We start from the raw sequence: 18,561 nt of genomic DNA, 5'->3' as shown, positions 1-18,561 counted from the left end.
GGCTCTACAACAAAAGTGCAAAAGAAAAAAGGACAACGTCACCAATTTTCTTCCCAGTTTTTTTCTCTCTACCACAAACCAAAGAAACTTTCAAAGATGTAAACTCTTTCTTTCATCAATAACCATCAACACGTAGTAACATAAACTTTCTGTTCTATGAAATATCGGACTTTCTTAGAAAGGAAAAATTCTTTCAACTTCCATTTGTTCAATAAATGAATAAACAGTGTAAGTCATTTTTACCTAGGTACTGTGTCACTGACTCCTTCCCTCGGTTATGTCAAGAGGAAATGAACGTTAATGGATAACTGAAAAATTGTGCTCTGCACTGGAATCTGACACAACATTGTAAAATGACTATAACTCAATAAAAAAAATAAATAAAAAAGAGGAAATGAATCAAGTAAGATACCGCTCAATTATTAGTTTCAAATCACTAGGGATAGATTTGTAATGATGGTTAATACTTACTGTATGTAGTAACTATGATTCTTACTGTCCTAAGTGCTTTTCAATTATTGATTCATTTTATTTCACGTGATCCTCTAAAGCAGAAATTGTTATTATCCTCAGTTTAAGGATAAGAGAATTGTGGCACAGAAAGGCTAAATGACTTGCCCAAACTCACAGGGTCATTATAATTTCAATTTCAGTGGCCTCTAAGTCAACATATTTTCTAATTCCTCAATCTATCAAGAATTGAATTTTTGAAAGTTCACAATGCTAAGCAAACAAATTCTAGAGAAAATATTTAGCAATCCTCTTTAGCAAATAACTAATGGCAGCATAATTTGAAATACACATATTTCAAATACAAAAAGAGAGGTTTAATCAAAAGATGTTTAAATTCTGTGATTAGAGGCAGTTACTCACCCGCTTATCAACAGTTTTGTTATATGCTATTATACAAATTTTGAAAAACGAGGGAAAGAGTATCGTCTCAATTTTGTCATCATTGATCACATTTGAGGGTATTACATAAAACTAAGTAAAAAGGTCTAAATCTGCATTCACTGAATAAACAAAAGAATAAGATCAACTTCTCTAAATTGATACCAAAGTAATTGATTCCCAGGGTTTTAGCCACAATCTGTAGGGAATAAACATGAACTTTTATTTTCTCCATTCACTGCCTTCAACCATACATTTCTGAATCTCTCCTTCACTCTGTTTGACACACAGTGGGCATTCAGTAAATATTATATATTATATATTATTATTATCATATTTCATCAAATCTAAGATGCCACTAGTAGTAATATACACCACTATTTCATATGCTTCTAAGAATGAAAAAAAAAATGTCTGCCAATCAATCTATGGCACAGCATTAATTATAAGATGTATCCTGATTACAGATGTTAAAATGTGGGAAAAGTACATATTAAAACTGATTAAATAAGGCACTAATTCAAGCTCTCATTATTTTTGATTATACTATTTGGTTTTACTGTTTTTGGTCTTGGTCTCTCCAATGCATCCTCCAAGATCTAAATTATGCATCTCACTCTGCACGGATCCCTCCCCATCTCTTCTTTAAAATCCTTAATGGTTCACAACCAGAAAATAATAAACTCCACAGCATAGTATTTAAAGCCATTCACCCCCTGAACCCTCCCAGGCAACTTTTCCAACTCACACTATCAGGTCTCCAACCTACCTACTAAACCAGATTTTATTAATATGTTTGGATACTTCCACCCATTTATACCTTTGTTGAATATGACCTTATCTGCCTACACTGCTACCAATGCCCTGTACTTTCTTCACCATATGATCAAACCCCATTCAATCTCTAGTACCCAGTTCAAACACCACCTCTATGAAAGCTTTCAAGGTAAATACCTTTGACAACCTCCAGAGCAAAACCAACTGGCCATTCTTCTGTAACACAATCATAATATACTATGATTAGGAGACCACCCAAGTTATGATAGGTGGTGTATGATAGGACAGGTGTACACTTATTTTTTTACATCACTAGCTCCTTGCACAATCCTTACCAGATAACACCATGTTAGAAGCTCTGAAATAAGACACACCTGTGTGTGTGAATTCTCGTTTTTTTTTTTTTTTTTTTTCAGCTATGTGACCTTGGGCAACCTACTATGATTCAATGTCTTTTTAAAACAGAGATAACAAAACCTACCTTAGTGGGTAAGAATTAAATGTAAAATGCCTGGCACACCAGAAACATTTAATAAACATTAGCTGTGTTATTTTCATCATTGTTTTATTATTTTTTTTAAAAGGAACAGGACATTTTATATATATATGTATACATACATGTATACATATACATGTATATACATATAATATATACCACATCTTTATCCATTAATCTGTTGATAGACACTTGGACTGCTTCCATATCTTGGCAATTGTAAATAATGCGCTATGAACACTGGGGTAATTGTATCTTTTTGAATTAGTGTTTTTGTTTTGTTCAGATATATTCCCAGGAATGGAATTGCTGGGTCATATGGTAGTTCTATTTTTACTTTTTTGAGAAACCTGCATACTGTTTTCCATAGAGGCTGGACCAATTTACATTCCCACCAACAGTGTACAAAGGTTCCCTTTCCTCCACATTTCTTGCAAACATTTGTTACTTGTTTTCTTTTAGATGATAGCCACTCTGTGGTACACATATGCAATGGAATACTATTTAGCCATAAAAAGAACAAAATTTTGCTATGTGCAGCAACATGGATGGACTTGGAGGGCATTACGCTAAGTGAAATCAAGTCAAGACAGAGAAATACAAGTGCTGTATGATATCATTTATATGTGGAATCTAAAAAAATACGACAAACTAATGAATATAAGAAAAAAGAAGCAGACTCAGATAATAGCGAACAAACTAGTGGTTACTAATGCAGAGAAGAAGCAATATAGGGATGAGAGAGTGAGAGGGACAAATTACTGGGTATAAGACAGGCTATAAGGACTTATTGTACAACATGGGGAATATAGCCAATATTCTGAAATAATTGTAAATGCAGTATAACCTTTAAAAATTGTACAAAAAATAAAATTTTAAAAATTAAAAATAAAAAGGAAGGGGATACTCATGAACACTTAATGAGTTGGTTTAATACATATTCTGGTATTCTCTAGTCAGATACGCCCTGACATTGGCTTGGCAGAGTGTTAAGAGATGGAGAGATATACTCTTCATCTACAGGTAACATGTCACCTGTGTTAACATTCAAATACAGATATGTTACAGAGAAATAACCAAATGATTTTTCAGCTTTCTTGACTCTTGCTCTCATCTCTACCTAACTCCTCAAGCCTTATCATAGTTCCTAGATCCTATCTCTTCACCTAAGTTTCTACCTAGACAGGGCAATGGCTAATTTTCTGTAGTTGAATAAACAGTACTTTTAAGGTTTGAGTCTCTTAATTTACTCAGTCTTTTAATTGACACACACAAGAACTATTTTAGGTTCTTAATGTGAACTAATGGATTAGATTCAGAAAAATATATTAATGCAGAGTGTTTAAGTAATCGTTAACAAGAACATTTAAATTCATATAGACTCTTACAAAGAAAATTCATTCTTATAATTAAAAGCAAAGAAATGTTATTTGGCAGTGATAAGTCTCAGGGAGGTAACAGCAGTAAGGAGAAGGTCAACATTCTTATTCCAGGCTCTGCTATCAGATAGTTGTGTGACTCTGACCACATATCTTGGCCTTTCTGCCCTCAATTTTTTCATCTGTGAAACAGAGAGGTTGAGAAGATCTTTCTCAACTCTAAAACCAATTCTAGTATTAAAATTTAAATGTCCAAATGGAAAGAACTAAAATTAGATATCCACTAATACTCAAATGATTCACTTAAGCTATTTAGACATACACATGTGAATTTCACCTCAATTTTAAAAAAAGAAAAGAATACACAGGTGCAGTCTATAATTGAAATGAATATGAATTACAAGCAGCCAAAAAGAACTAATTTATTTCAAAACCATATAATTGTTCCTGGATTTCTTCCTCTGTATAAAAAGTTCACAGACAATTTATTAATATAAATATCACAAATAACAGGAGTAAGAGCTAAAATCAACAAAGCCACTTTCCAAGAAACTCTAACTCGGACAATCCCAGGGGGACAAAATTTGAGGCTCAGTTTCTCTCACAAAAATACTGTTAACCTAATATTAACTAATAAGGTTGGACTCTGTAGGTAACTAATACCACTGAGCTCTGCAAGAAAAATAAATAGCAAATATATAGCTCCTACTACATGCTAGGTATTGTTCTAAGCACTTTACATATTTTAACTCATTTAATCCTCACAAATATCCTGTAACTATTACTATCTCCATTTTACAAATGAGGAAACTGAAGTACAGAGAGGTTAAGTGACTTGCTGGAGGTCACTCAGCTAGTAAATTGTGGAGATGGAATATAAACCTAAGCAGTCTGGCTTCAGAATTTGTTCTCTGTATGTGTTATTAACAAACATTGATTCAAAATAGTTAAACAATAAAATCAATGAGGGTGATTGTGTTAACTCAGTCACTAACCAAGCCATGTGACCTTGAATCACAATCTCTCTGAATCTCATTTCCCATTTAAGTAAGATAGGAAATTGGGCTAAGTAATCTCTAAAATTCCTTACAGGTCTAACATTCCATGATCTATGATCTAGAAGCCAAATGCCACAGTAATGACCACTCTTCTTTATCTTCCTCTTTTTACCCTTATCAATATATCTCATGATTGTTTTCTCATGGCTCATATTTATAGGTCCTCTATTTACCAGCTGCCTATCTCATAACAGTTACAGTGATAATCTTGAGGAAAATATAAATTAACAGAGTTCAGACCACACTCTACTATCTCCAAATCATGCAGATAGAGACCTTGAACTAAAAATAGACCAGTCATTACTTCAGCAGGTGCTGGAGAACAAGTCAGACTGCGCCTAAACGTGCGTATGTGTAAATGGATGGATATATTTATTTTTCACAAAGCAGTATGATGTAGGGCTCTTACAATGTCACCTCTGCTACCCACAATTAACAGTATCAACATTATCAGCTACTTAATGGCTTTAAGACTCAGGTTCCCCAATCTACGAATGGAGCTAACAAACAACCTACCTAAACAGCTTTCTATAAAGAGAAAATGCTTTTAAAGTAGTGCCATAGTGACTGACACAGTAAGCACTTAAAAAATATCATCTGTTGTTACAGCCGCTGCTGCCACCATTATTATCTACAATTCCCATATAAAAGCAAGAGCTCCAAGGTATGACAAGTTTGATTTCAAATTCTGGCTCTACCACTTACTAGGTGTGTGGCCATGAACAAATTGATTAGTCTCTGTAACCCTGGGTTTCCTCATTAGTAAAAATGGAAACAATAAACCATCTATCTCACAAAACTGCTGTGAAGATTAAATGAGGTAACATAGCAGCTGACATCTGGTTCCTAACTTGTCAATAAATGTTAATTCTTTTCTCCTTAATGACAAAATGACCACATTTCCACTAATTAAATTCAAAGAAAAGAGAATGTAAGTGGGAATCTGAAGGAAGAAAATTTTCTTTGCTCTATCATCCTGTGCAGTGGGGAAGATAACAGAGAAACCCCACCTGTGGAACTCCCTCCATCCTCTTATGTGCTTCCTAACACTAGAGAGCTTTTTCTCAAATCATCTTCAAACTTTCTGAAAGAAATCCTATGCCCTAAGGCAGCCAACTCTCAGAAACCCTTTCAGGGAACCCAAAAGGTCAAAACAATTTTCATAATAATACCGTAACTTCAATTATTTTTTTTAACTCTCATTCTTTCGAGAGTACACACTGGCGTTTTCCAGAGGCTACATGAAATGTGATGTCATGTCTCTGATGGCTAGTAGAAAGTGTGCTTGTATACGCTTGTGTTTCAGACACTTCTTAGTTTCTAATATAGCATACATCGGTAGAGATTGGAATCTTCAATAATTTTTAAGAGTTTCAAATGGTCCCAAGACCAAAAAGTGAAAGAATCACTGATCTAAGGTATAGAAAAAGCACACCAAGCACATGGATTACTCTAGGAATTACAACTTCACCAATTTAGCTTAAAAAAGTAATTCACACAATAATCTAAAAACTTCTCACTTTCCTGTATGGTTACGTTTCAGTCCTTCAATATTCAAAGAATCACTTGTTCACTAATTATTTATGAATAGTCAGTGACAGAAGTGGGTTTAAGAACTTACACCTCCTTATTCCTGGTCTAGTCTTTCTAAGTACTGCAGTTCATCCTCAAAAACTATGTTTTCTTAACATACTGCCCCTCTTGTTACAGAGAATATAAAAATTGTAAGTTATGCTTATAGCAGGTTAATTATACTTTCCTCTAACCTATAAACAAACAACTTTTAAAGGATTTTCTGATCAGTTCCCATAGATACCACAACTGTCTGATGAGAAGAAAACAGGTGACTAAATTTCCTCCTATAAACAAATTATATTTAAAGGTGTATAATGTAAAGTTTGAAAAGCCAAGGAGAAAGTCTTCCATATCATTTACACAAGTGTTCCAAATTTACAACCATGTTTTAAGTCCTCAATCTGCAATCTTCCTTTTCTACACTATTTATAATTTTGAAAGCACTATGTTGACTAAAATATAAAACAAAAACACACAAAAGCCTGATTTTTTTCTATTTTTAAGAAAACAGAGCTAGAATTTAATGATAAATCTATCAGCCTATAGCAAATAGTAGAGCCCCTACAAATGTGTGTTGAATCAATGAGTAATTTTTTAAGGCATTTGTTCATCATGAGCACTTGGCTTCTTTTAGCATTTACTAGGTAAGGGGAAGATCTGAAAAGGTAAATACAACTGAGCAAGAACCCTAGTGAATTTTGACGATGTCAATCCCAAAGTCCAATTAAATACCAAGCAACCCACAAACTAGCTCTGGTTAAGCTGTACAACTTGAGCAAAGTCTTCCAAGCTTTTTTTATGTCACATCACCATCAAAAAAAAAAAAAAAAGGTTACTATGCACCTCCAACGTATGTATTATTTATAAATTATATCCTTATACACAGAATTTGTTTAAATGGAAGCTTTAAAATGTGAGACAATGATAAAATAATTTTAACATTTCATTTGTGAATAGTACAAAAATATTCCTAATCTCTCTAAAGAAATTATCATCAATAATACTACTTTGAAAGAAAAATTTAACTGAAAAAGTTCATTACTTTAAAGAAATCTTAGTTTAACATTTTGCAATACAATATTTCAAAGATCTAATTCAAACCTCAGGATTCAGTTGATTCTGAAACCTGATCATAGTGGCTAAAAGCTGAAAAATGGACCTTTACTAAGGCCAAACACATAACACATATTTAGGGTGAAGTTCACTGTGGATAACAATGGATGTAAAATTTTATTTCAAAGAATTACCTTAATTATTCTGAAACTTTCTGGCAAAACTTCTTGCCAGGTATATTAAAGTATCACTGTTTTTTCCTGTAATATGGCTGACAAAACGCTCGTACTAGTAGCAGAATTGTCAGCTCTGCCATTTTCTTGTTCACGTGCTTGCATTACTGATACTGCTGTTGAGACTTTTTAAAAGAGTCTTTAAAGTCATATCCACTGTATAAGGGTTAAACTAGATAATATTCATAAACTCATTTAACTATGCACCTATAAACTGGATTAACTACTATCTATTCGCAGGAAGTGAACAAACAAGCGATAAAACTATTAGCAAGTCTTGTCCCTCTCTCCCTGAGACCACCTCCTAAGCAAAGTCACCGCATCAATCCATTTATTTAATATTAGTAAAATTTCATTTCTTCTAGTCTTATGCATAAAAATGAATATAATTAACACTTCTAAAACTATCTTCTCTTACCCTACAGGAGTGTTGGGTACTCTCCTTTGGGGGCTGTGATGCAAATATACTTGAAACTCCTAGACAGCATAATTCAGTCTCTCAAATGCTTTCCAGATTAGGACTACATTGGAAGCCAGGATCACCCCAGGTCAAATAAGATTCTTAGGTTCTTACGATATGGGCCTTCACCCAAAAACTGATCCAAGACCAATCTTCAGGGATGGATGGACAAGTATAATCTCTCCAGGATACGCACCCTCACACACTTTATTATACAAAGATAATAAAGAACAGAAATAGCTTCCTGTCTTACACAATATTCATTCATTCATTGAAGAAACATTTGTAAATGCCAGGTATTGTATTGACATACTCATTTACAAGTGTTATTTTAAATATGCTATACTGTGCTTTCATTTGCAGAAGTGCCTGAAAGAAAAAGTGTGGTTTGTGCCCCATCGGGTGGCCAAACTGGAAATTTCAAACAAGTTCCAGCAAGGCAAGTTAACCCTAACTAATCAACAGAATACCTCTGGGAAACTGAAGCCTGCAACACAAGTGTTCTCATGGGAGAATTTTATAAATGAAAATCACAGTAATGTTATGGCAATGTTTCCTTACACTTCAAAATAAGGGATATGCAGTTTATGCAAAATCTCTCCTTCCCCAATTCTTGCAACAAAAAACTAATCTATGACCATCACTTTTTATTTATTTCAATTAAATAAAAGTTTCACTGGGCCAGCTTTCCACTCACAGATTAAAATATCATTAAAATTTTTTCAAAGGAAGACTATTAATTTAAAAGGATGCTATTAATAGTAATGCTTTAAGTTCTGTCCTCTTCATATATCAAACATAATTAAACCATTACAATGTATAGAAATTTAGAACTAGATGTGTCCTTAGAAAATAAAAGCTTAGAAACCATCAACTCCAGTTATCTCATCTACAGATGAGGAACCTAAAGCCAGGAAAGAGGAAGTGATCTTCTAAAGGTCACACAGTTAGGGTGACCTGACTCCCAATGCTTATGCATCTGTGATCAAGAGACTAGCTCTGTATATATGATCCTGGGCAAGTAACTTAACCTTTCTGGACCTTAGTTTCTTTGCCTGAAAAAAAAAACAAGGAGACAGATATTCTCTAAATTCCCTTTGAATTCTAAAATCCTGAAATTTAGATACCTCATGATGTTACTATCTTACAAAACTACAGTGTACAGTGAAAAAACCATTCCTGGTTCCTGAGAAACCAAAGGGGCACAGAATCCTAGAAAAGAAAACAAAAGTCAGCAGCCTAAGGCACCAAATATATTTGCTTCTTTTGCTAATATTCTGTAAAACATTAACATAGTCATACTAGTCTACTTGGTTGAAGCTGGTCTAAATTATTTTGATTAATCAATTACAGAGCTCTACAATATAGAATCACTGATTCTAAATCCAAAAAAATGCTCTTATAAAGATTTACTGATGTTCTATATTATATGCCAAGATTAACACTCAAATATATTACTGAAAACAGGGATAGTCTCTTTCCATTTCTGTTTATTCTTTGTAAAAACTATTCACAAATGGATCAAACAGATTTTCTTTATATGGTTTCTCCATGTTGCTCTATTCTTTCACGCTTTATTATTCTGCCTATGAAGACTGAGTCTATGAACTCCACAATTCGTTTTTAAATTAGAAAATCTAATAACTTTCAGCATATTTATGGAACATTAACAATTTTAACAATCCAAAAGAAAAAATTAAAAGTTAAATCAAAAACCTATGTGCTACAACAGACCTTGAAAAGCTCTGGCCCTATATTCTTATTTTATAGAAGAGGGAAGAATTCTGGAAAGGCAAAAAGACTATCCCAGGGCCTCATGGTGAACATACATGAGAACCAGTACTTATTGTATGACCATGTATATACAATAATATATACAATCATAGATGTAAAACAACATTTTCAGCTTCCATCTATTGCTTCGCTTATTTCAAGTAAAATTTAGGAGAGCAAAATAACGTAAAAATCAAAAAGCTCAACAATTCATAGTGGTTCACAACACTACAAAGCACAGAGGCTAGAAATCAGAGGTAATACTCCAGAATTTCATCACCAGTACTTGCAAAACAAATTCAAGCATCTGTTCTACTAACAGTGTTTCAAGAGCATCACCTTCATATGAGAAACTACGTGCTACTGTGTTATGAGAAGGTTCTTTTCTCTAGCAAATGCTAACATCTTTTATGATGTCCTTTTCCCCTCAAAGTTTGCAAGCTGCCAAAATTCCTGGACTCTAAAGACTTATTTATGCCTCTTTAACTGCTTTTAAAGGAACAGCACCAGCTCTTGAGAAACAATATACAATACACAGATGCCAACCCTATTAAAAATGTCTTTAACGGCTCCAATTCACAAAGAAAAGTGATTAATTTTGCCTTATTAATTTTGCCTACCTAACAATGAGCTTAACTAAGATAGGAGTCAAGTAGTAGGGACTCTCTGCAGGATAATATTTCAATTATCTGCAACTAATTTTCCAAAAAATAATTTATAATTAACCAAGAAAGATAATGCAGTCACACATATGCTCAGGAATTTTGTTCCTCTGTGACCAACCTAAAGCAACCATTTAGGACTAGTGTCCAAATGGAGTATGTGACTGAGGAGTCCCAGAATCACTCCAGCCACAAAGCTGACATTATAAATCAAGAGGTAATTGCATCTTCAAACTAAATCTTATGCTTCTCCTTCCAGGCCCAGAAAGTGTATTCCAAACTAATACAATTCTATGAAACAGTTAACTGCTATAATACTTAAATTGAATCACAGCATACAACCAGCCACTATTACTTCTCCCCAAATGAAGCATTCCATACTATATAACAAGTATAGGATGTTGCTTCAGCATGCTGTGTTCTATCCCTCTATGAAGAACTGGCAGTGGTGCTGAAAATCGCTACTAGAAAGATGAAAGACCAATACCTTCCTTTCAATAAAAACCATCTTCTGGAGTCTAGCCAAGGTTTTAAAACTGACCAAATGTTATTAGAAACAATAAATCAAAAACTCTACAGGCTCAAAAGCTAGTCCCTTATTTCATTCTTAGAAGTGTAGCCACAAAACACTGTAAGAAAATTAAGTGAAAAGAAAGCATTAATAATTCTAGGCCTTTCATTTCTGGCCGTAATCAAATACTGTATGTTACAAGGTGAATTTATTTTACAACCTTCAAGGTTCTGTTTAACCTACTTACATCCTTTTCCTTGTCTTCTTCAATTATTACAACGGCAATATTAACAAATAAACTTGTGCTATTGCCTAAACATCCTATCAATGAACTTAAAACAGAAATTAAACAGAGAACAAAAATATTTTAACTCATAAAATCTAGCTAGCATATTTGTGTTCATATTGATTTTATACTCTTTGTTCCTCCACATTATATAGATTTGAATTCCTGGAGGTTTCAGATAGGTCTTTATCCAGGAGCTGAACTGCCAGCTAGTGAGATTAACGTATTGCAATGCTTAAAGTAACCCTTCAGGTATCTTGCCTTCCGAATATATAAATGGGTTCATTATCTTTACTTTTCCTTGTATTAATGTAAGGTTCCTTATCAATAACTATTAAATACCCTCCTGGAGCTGTTATTACAGAAATTAAGAGCGAGGAGGGCCATGATTTCTGTAATACACGGGTATGTTTTAAAAGTACGTTGTTGACAATGTAGTACTTTTCTCCCTAACAAAAATTTTTAGAAAGAAAACCTGAAATTTTTAATAATTCTCTTCTCTTTTCTCCTTCCTCTTCCTCCTTCACTCCGTTCCAAAACAACAGAAGAGCCAAAACCAAAAATGTGATTACTTTATGTACTTCATGCAATCAGTGAAAAGAGGAGTCACTGTCTTATTATCAAAACAAAATAGTTGATTACAATACACTGTAACCACTGCAAGTGTACAAAGCCTTTGTCGACAGTGAGCAAGTGGGACAAGCCGAAGGGCTCCGGGGAATGAAGGAAATCACTGAAGGGGCTTATCTCGAAGAGAAGGATTCCTTGGTGAGAGGTGAGCAGAGAAACAAGACCTAACCTTGGCGAGGGGGCGCCTGCCCGGGGTGGGGATGAGAGGTCCGGCTGAGCTGGAGGAGGGGATTAGCGCGGAACCGCCGCGACCCCGGGCTGCCCTCGTTCCCCGACTCCCCCACCTGCGGCTCGCCCTCCCACCACCATTCCCCATCCCCGGCCGGCTGTGCAGTCCCTCCCGGCCCGCCGCCTGCATATCCGTTACCCCAGCGGCAGCGGGGCTACGGGGGAGGGGAAGGTCAGCGGGGCCCGGAGGGGGCCGGCCGCGGCGGGGATGCCGCAGTGGCTCCCCGCCGCACCGGGTCAAAGTCCGCCCGGGCGCGGGGAGGCAGCGGGAGAGGAAGGCGGTGGTGGAGGTCGGGACTGGCGAGATGGTGGCCCCTCCGAGCCCTCCCACTCCCCGGCCGCCGCCGGTACCTCATACTGGATGTATTGCTTCCTCCACTCGGGAGTGATGTGCGCGGAGAGGTGTTCGGCGAACTTCATCCTGCCGTTTCCCTCTCACTCCCACTCGGGTCCAGCAGTTACAGGCGGCGGCGGCGGCGGCGGCGGCAACAGCGAATCCGACTCCTCCCCACATGGGCCCCGGCGCGGCGCGGCGCTGCGCTTCTCTCCTCCTCCGCCGCCGCCGAGGTCTCCTCAGAGCCACCCTCCCGCCATCTTCCTCCTCCTCTCCATAGCCCCGCCCCGCCCCTCCCTCCATACGTCATCGCCATGGTAACCGCCTACGCCGCACGGACGAAAAGGGCGGAGTGAGGGGCGGGATTTCGGCATATTCCCTAAGGCTCCGCCCCTTCTGGGCCGGACGTGCTGGAGCCACCTCCCCTGACCGCTTCCGTCTGGGTCTTGATGGCCTTACAGCTGCTCTCTATCGCCTGCCTGGAAAGCGGCAGTGTTGTTACTGCAATTAATATTAATACTGGAGCAACAATAATCCAAACAAGACGTTTATATTTGCAAAGATTTGTACAAATATTTTTCCATTTTAATATTTATTCTTCATAAAATCGTTAAGGATGGATCAACATTAATCCAAATTGAGTAACTAAAACAGACTAAAAAGTTAAGGACCAAATGTATTTAAAGTAACCGTGTTTTACACGCTCTAGGTACTCAATAAATGCTTGTTGAATTTAATTAAAGAAGATGTCAGTGCCAAATATTGCGTGCAGCTTCTGAATTTCAATGTAATTATCTAGTCCTAGGGCTACCAAAAAGGCCACAACAACACCTGGACCAAAACCAGGACTGAGGATTTGGGTCCTTGACCCAAATCGACTGTACATGTGACTGAGCTTCCTGGGGATTAGGAGTAGGGTTGAGAAGGAAACCAGTGATGGGAGGAAAGAGAATCCTCTAGAGATATGGTAGGAACTCCACCCCAAGGAGACCAGAAATGGGTCCAGCATCCAAGCTGACTGTCTCGGGGGTGTGGGCATGGAGAATACATCACTCACACAGCTTGCCAATACTTTGAGTGTGAGAGTGATTGTCCTGGAGGGACTGACATGGGATGGAAACCAGGGTCCTTCCCTGAGTGGAGGAGCCCTGGATAATAATAGGTACCATTTGTTAAGCACTCACTGTCTGTGTAACAAACACTGTTCTAAACCCCTTACATGTACAGTACTTTGTCCTGTAATTTTAAAAATTTTGATGAGACCCAGAGACTAAGGGACTACTATGACCAGGAGAGTATTCTGAAATATCAACATCTGCTGTTGGCTTTTTCTTTTTCCTCCATGTTTTTTTTCCCCATTCCCCTTCCTCTTAATTCCTTCCAGTAGGGATTCTGCAGTTATGTCCTCAGGAGAGGGGTGATGCATAATGGAAAACAGGCATAGGCTATGAGTCTTTCTGATTTTTGTTGTAGGAAAGCTTCAGCCTCTGGTAAAAGGGTAATCAGGGTCAAAAAAAGAAGAAGAAGGACTCCTCTCCACTCAGCACCATACCTACCGGCAGCCCACCATAACCATAACGCTTCCCCTCTACTGGAGGTAAATGTTGCCAGAAGAAAAAGACAGACAGAGAGCTATGCTCCCAGCAAGGCAGCACAACCACAGAGAGGAAATGGCTGCCTGGGGTGCCGAGGAAGGCAGAACCAAGAGCAGCTGAAAAAGAGATTACTGGCCTTTAGCCAGATATGGACTAGAATGGTAGACTTTTGGCAGCAACACCCGTAGACCGTGGCATCCTGCTCCAACAGCAACACACCTTTGTGCCTTAACTGTGTACAAGATTCTGGAAACATGGCCCAATCCAGGGAGGAAAGGAAATCCTCAAGACTGGCTCTATAACCAACAATTCTTAATTTTTCTCATGCCTGATCCACAGCCCTGACATTCAGTTGGACATGAAAATCTTAATTTATCTACAAAAGTAGATGTCACATTAAGTTTCCTATTCCTAGCATTACTTAAGAGAGTACACTGACAGAACCATCAAATACTTTCTGCAGAGCACTGTGCTAAGGCACTAAGAATGGTAATCTGAATGGTTTTACTCTGAATCAGAAGTAACTCTTATGCAGTCTTTTGTAAATAGGCAAATAACTCTGTTTATCAAAACTTTATTTTGATTTTTATAGTGATAAGCTACTATGATGTGCTAGCCATGCCACTTTGGGAATGAAAGAGAGTTCAGAAATAAATAAGACTCTGTCTTTTCCTTGGAGGACATCAAAATCCAGTTAGAGAGACAGACAGATAGACCAATATCTAGACTACAGTGTGATATACACTGTAATTGAGGTATCTACAAGGAAACCAACATTTAACTGACTAGGAAGGAAGGATGGCACCCCAGAGAAAGTGACTTTGAAATATAGTCTTATAACAACAATCTGACAGGGAGAAAGACACCCCCAAAGATCTCAAAGACAAAAAGCAAAGAGAAGCCAGGATTGTTAGAGAATGACAAGAGGTTATCTGACCAGGTTATCCTTTAAGGCAGCTAAATGTCTCAAAGAAACTCTTCCCACCCACCTCCTGCCCTCCCCCATCCTAGCTCTCACACCCCTCCTGCCTCACTCTCACTGTATGGTCAATAATTGTATCAGACTGCGAGCTCCTTGAAGACAAATCGCTCTTTTCTTTCATTTTCTCTAATATAACCTGGTGCCTGGCATTCAAGCATTCAATAAATGTTGAAGTAACAAAGGAAAGGTAGAAGGAAGGAAAGGGAAGGAGGGAAAGGCATCTACACGGAGGGAAGCTGCAGAAAGTAAAGTTAAGCTGCATCGAGACTGTGAAGGAATAAATCATGGCATTGCAGGATCTTTGGAGAAGTCCATGCAGTGAGTGACTAACTCTGGCTTGGGAAAACAGTATAGTATAGCTTCCTAGTTTTGAACATTGGCTCTGGGAGTAGACAGACCTGAATTTAAATCCCAATTCTGGCATTTATAATCTGTGTGACTTTGGGCAAAGTGTGTTAGCTCTTAATGCCTCAGTTTCCTCATCTCCCAAATGGGGATAACACTTCCCTAACAGGTTGTTATGAGGATTAAATGAGATTCTGCACATAAAGCCCTTAGCACAATGACTGGCCTCTGGTTGACCACTCAGTAATTGACAGCCCCTCAAAAGCCTCTGTTAGCAGAGTGAAGGATGGACTAGAGCAGGGACAGACCAGAGACCAATTTAATAACAAGCACCTGTGTAACACTTACTCTGTGCCAGACACTAAGTGCTTTACAAATTCAAACTTATTTAATCCTCACAAGGACCCCAGGCGATAGCTACTATCATTATCCTTATTTTAGAGATGAGTAAACTGAGACAGAACAGTTAAGAATCTTGCTCAAGCTCACCCACCTAGTAAGTGGTAGAGCTGGGTTTATACCCTGGCAATCCAGCTCCATACCACTCTTGACCACTGTGTTATGCTGACTATTGATGCAACAACCCACACCAGTCATAGTGATGAACAGAAGGAGGAATGATGTGTAATTCTAACCCTGGTGGCTGGATAGATAATGCTGCCATGAACTGAGATAAGGAGTGAAAGTGGAAGGCAGGTTTATGGCATTGTTGGATGTGTTAAATAGAATCTATCAGATATGCAGTACTCTGATTGGAAATACAGATCAAGAGCTCTGGAAAAAGAAGGTAAGACTGAAGACCAGGGACATTCACATTTAGGGGATAACTGAGTCCTGATAAGTCAGCCCAGAGAGAGAGGATACACTGAAATGGAAAGGGGTCCACAGGGTCATCATAGTGTGAGCCTGATTTTTAAAAAATGGGACAAGGAAGGAGGTTGGGGTGTGGACAGAATGGGCAGCAAGACAATCAGGAGCGAGTAGTGTCAGGGAAGCCATAAAAAGGTGAAAGCTTCATAAAGGAGGTGGGGATTAACACTGTCAGGTGTTACAGACAGGTTCAGTAGGATGACTTCTAGGCTACTGGGTTTAGCAATTAGAGTCATTGGTAACTTCAGAGAAAGTGGCTTCAATAGCACGAAGGGCTGCAGAAGGCTGAGCAGTGAACAGCATTTGTTTTTTGTGGATCCTAAACTGTCTTTATTCTGTGTGCATGTTGTAGAACCAGGAGTGAGAATTTAACAGTATACTCAGCAGTTTATCTAGAAATTCATAAGTGCTGAGTCTGAACACTTTATATTTATCACATGTAATTCTAAGTTTGGGAACAGGTATACTTACCACAAAGTAACTCTTCTAAAACTTAGAATTATGTGTGATAAATATAAAGTCAAACTGTTGCTTGAGCAAATGAGACTGGTGATCATGCTGAAAGGTGAGACACTGACCTGCAGAGAGATCAAATCTTAAGCTACACTTTCCATTGAAGCTGAATAATCATCACAGGAGTAAAGATGATGTTCTCAGTACAGCCCAGGCTCTGAATTATATGAGGCCCAGCCCAGCTTTAAAATATGATAAACTTACAGACCTAAAAGGGGTTCAATAGATGGGCTTCAGATGGTTCATGGCCTCCATAAAATTACATGCAAAACTTTGTGTGTTATTTGAATATTTTTCTGGAGAAAGAATCCATGTCATTTTTCAAAAGTTTTCACACTCTGAAAACATTTGAAATAATGGCACCAGGGCACTAAACATCCCTCCCTCCTCCACTGAAAAAAACTAACATAAAGAATTTATAAGTGAAGTTTCAAATGATTCAATTCAATTATTTCTAGAAATACCTTTATTTCAACACCACTTTGATTAAGTACACCTTGAGTTTTGCTGTTTTTTTTTTTTAAGACTGAGGAAGGTATTTTGCAAGTTACAAAAGAGTGTTTATAATACTCATTCATTCACTCAGCAAAGATACATTGAGCAGCTACTACGTACCAGGCACTGTTCTAGGCACTCTTCTAGACAGAACTGTGAATGAAACAACAGAGCTTATGGAGCTTGCTGTCAAATGGGAGACACAGACAATAAACAAGTAGGCAGCGCATTAGATAGAGAGAAGTGCAGGGATAAAGATCAAGGAGCGTAAGGGATAGAAAAATCCCTTTATAATTTTATATAGGGGAGTCGGGAAAGGTCTTACTTTCCCTTACTGATAAAGTGACTTTTAATCAGAGCTCTGAAGGGAGGGAAGATGAGAGCTACATAGCTATGGGTTGAAGATGGGAGTTGAAAGGAGGGGTAAGATTCAAAGCAGAGGAATCAAGTGCAAAGGCCCTGAGGCTAAAATGTGCTGAGAAACAGCAAGGATGCCATTGCAGTTAGTGTGTTTCAGGGAGAAAGATGAGGTCAGCTAGGTAGTTGGGAGTCAAATTGTGTAAGGCCTTGTAAAGGCACTGGGCCAAGGTAAAGACTTGGGCTGTGAATGATTGAGGCCTTTGGAGAGTTTTTTCTTTCTTTTATTTTGGTTGTTTTTTGTTTGTTTGTTTTCTTTTCTTTTGTTTTTCATGCAGTAATTACCACTTTTTTTCCCCAAGACATATCTAAAAATTGTGGTAGTGGGGAGGGTATAGCTCAGTGATAGAGCACATGCTTTCCATGTGTGAGGTCCTGGGTTCAATCCCCAGTACCTCCATTTAAAAAAATTAGTAAATAAATAAACCTAATTACCTCCCCCCAAAAAAATTTTTAAAAACTAAACTAAAAAATAAGAAAGAATAATAGATGGGAAGTAAAAGAGCATTAAAAAATAAAATAAAATAAAAATTTCATTAAAATACACAGAACATAAAATTTTCCATTTTAACCGTATTTTAAGTGTATAATTCAGTGTCATTAAGTACATTCACAAAGTTGTGCAACCATCATCATTATCTATTTCCCAGAACTTTTTCATAATCCCAAACAGAAACTCTATACCCTTCAAATAATAACTCCCCATTCCCTCCTCCCTCCTACTCTCCCAGGAAACATCTATTTCACTTTCTGTCTCAATGGATTTGCCTACTCTAGGTACCTCATATATGTGGAATTACACGATATCTGTCCTTTTGTGTTTGCTTATTTCACTTAACATAATCTTTTCAAGGCTCATCCGTGTTGCAGCATGCATCAGCACTTCCTTTTTGAGTCTGAATAATATTCTATCGCTACCATTTGTTAGTGGTAAACATTAGCCATTTATGCCATTTGTTAGTGGTAAACAAAATACACCACATTTTGTTTATCCGTTC

At 37.5% G+C, this 18,561-nt stretch overlaps 1 protein-coding gene and 1 non-coding gene across 2 annotated transcripts in view; one reads left to right on the top strand and one right to left on the bottom strand.

Annotated features, from left to right (window-relative positions):
• XPR1 (xenotropic and polytropic retrovirus receptor 1) overlaps window positions 1-12,639 on the bottom strand; it is a 164,152-nt gene extending 151,513 nt beyond the window's left edge. The window contains exon 1 of the mRNA XM_074349896.1: window positions 12,364-12,639. Within this exon, the coding sequence (XP_074205997.1) occupies window positions 12,364-12,432 (69 nt within the window). The 5' untranslated portion in view covers window positions 12,433-12,639. The remainder of the gene's footprint in view (window positions 1-12,363) is intronic.
• Window positions 12,640-17,890: 5,251 nt separating this feature from the next.
• Window positions 17,891-17,963, top strand: TRNAG-UCC (transfer RNA glycine (anticodon UCC)). Its single transcript has one exon. It is a non-coding gene; the product is annotated as a tRNA-Gly (tRNA).
• The last annotated feature ends 598 nt before the right edge of the window (window positions 17,964-18,561 follow it).

This window comes from Camelus bactrianus, chromosome 21, assembly GCF_048773025.1.
Source record: "Camelus bactrianus isolate YW-2024 breed Bactrian camel chromosome 21, ASM4877302v1, whole genome shotgun sequence".
NCBI lineage: Eukaryota > Metazoa > Chordata > Mammalia > Artiodactyla > Camelidae > Camelus > Camelus bactrianus.
This window is presented reverse-complemented; position numbering and strand designations above follow the sequence as displayed.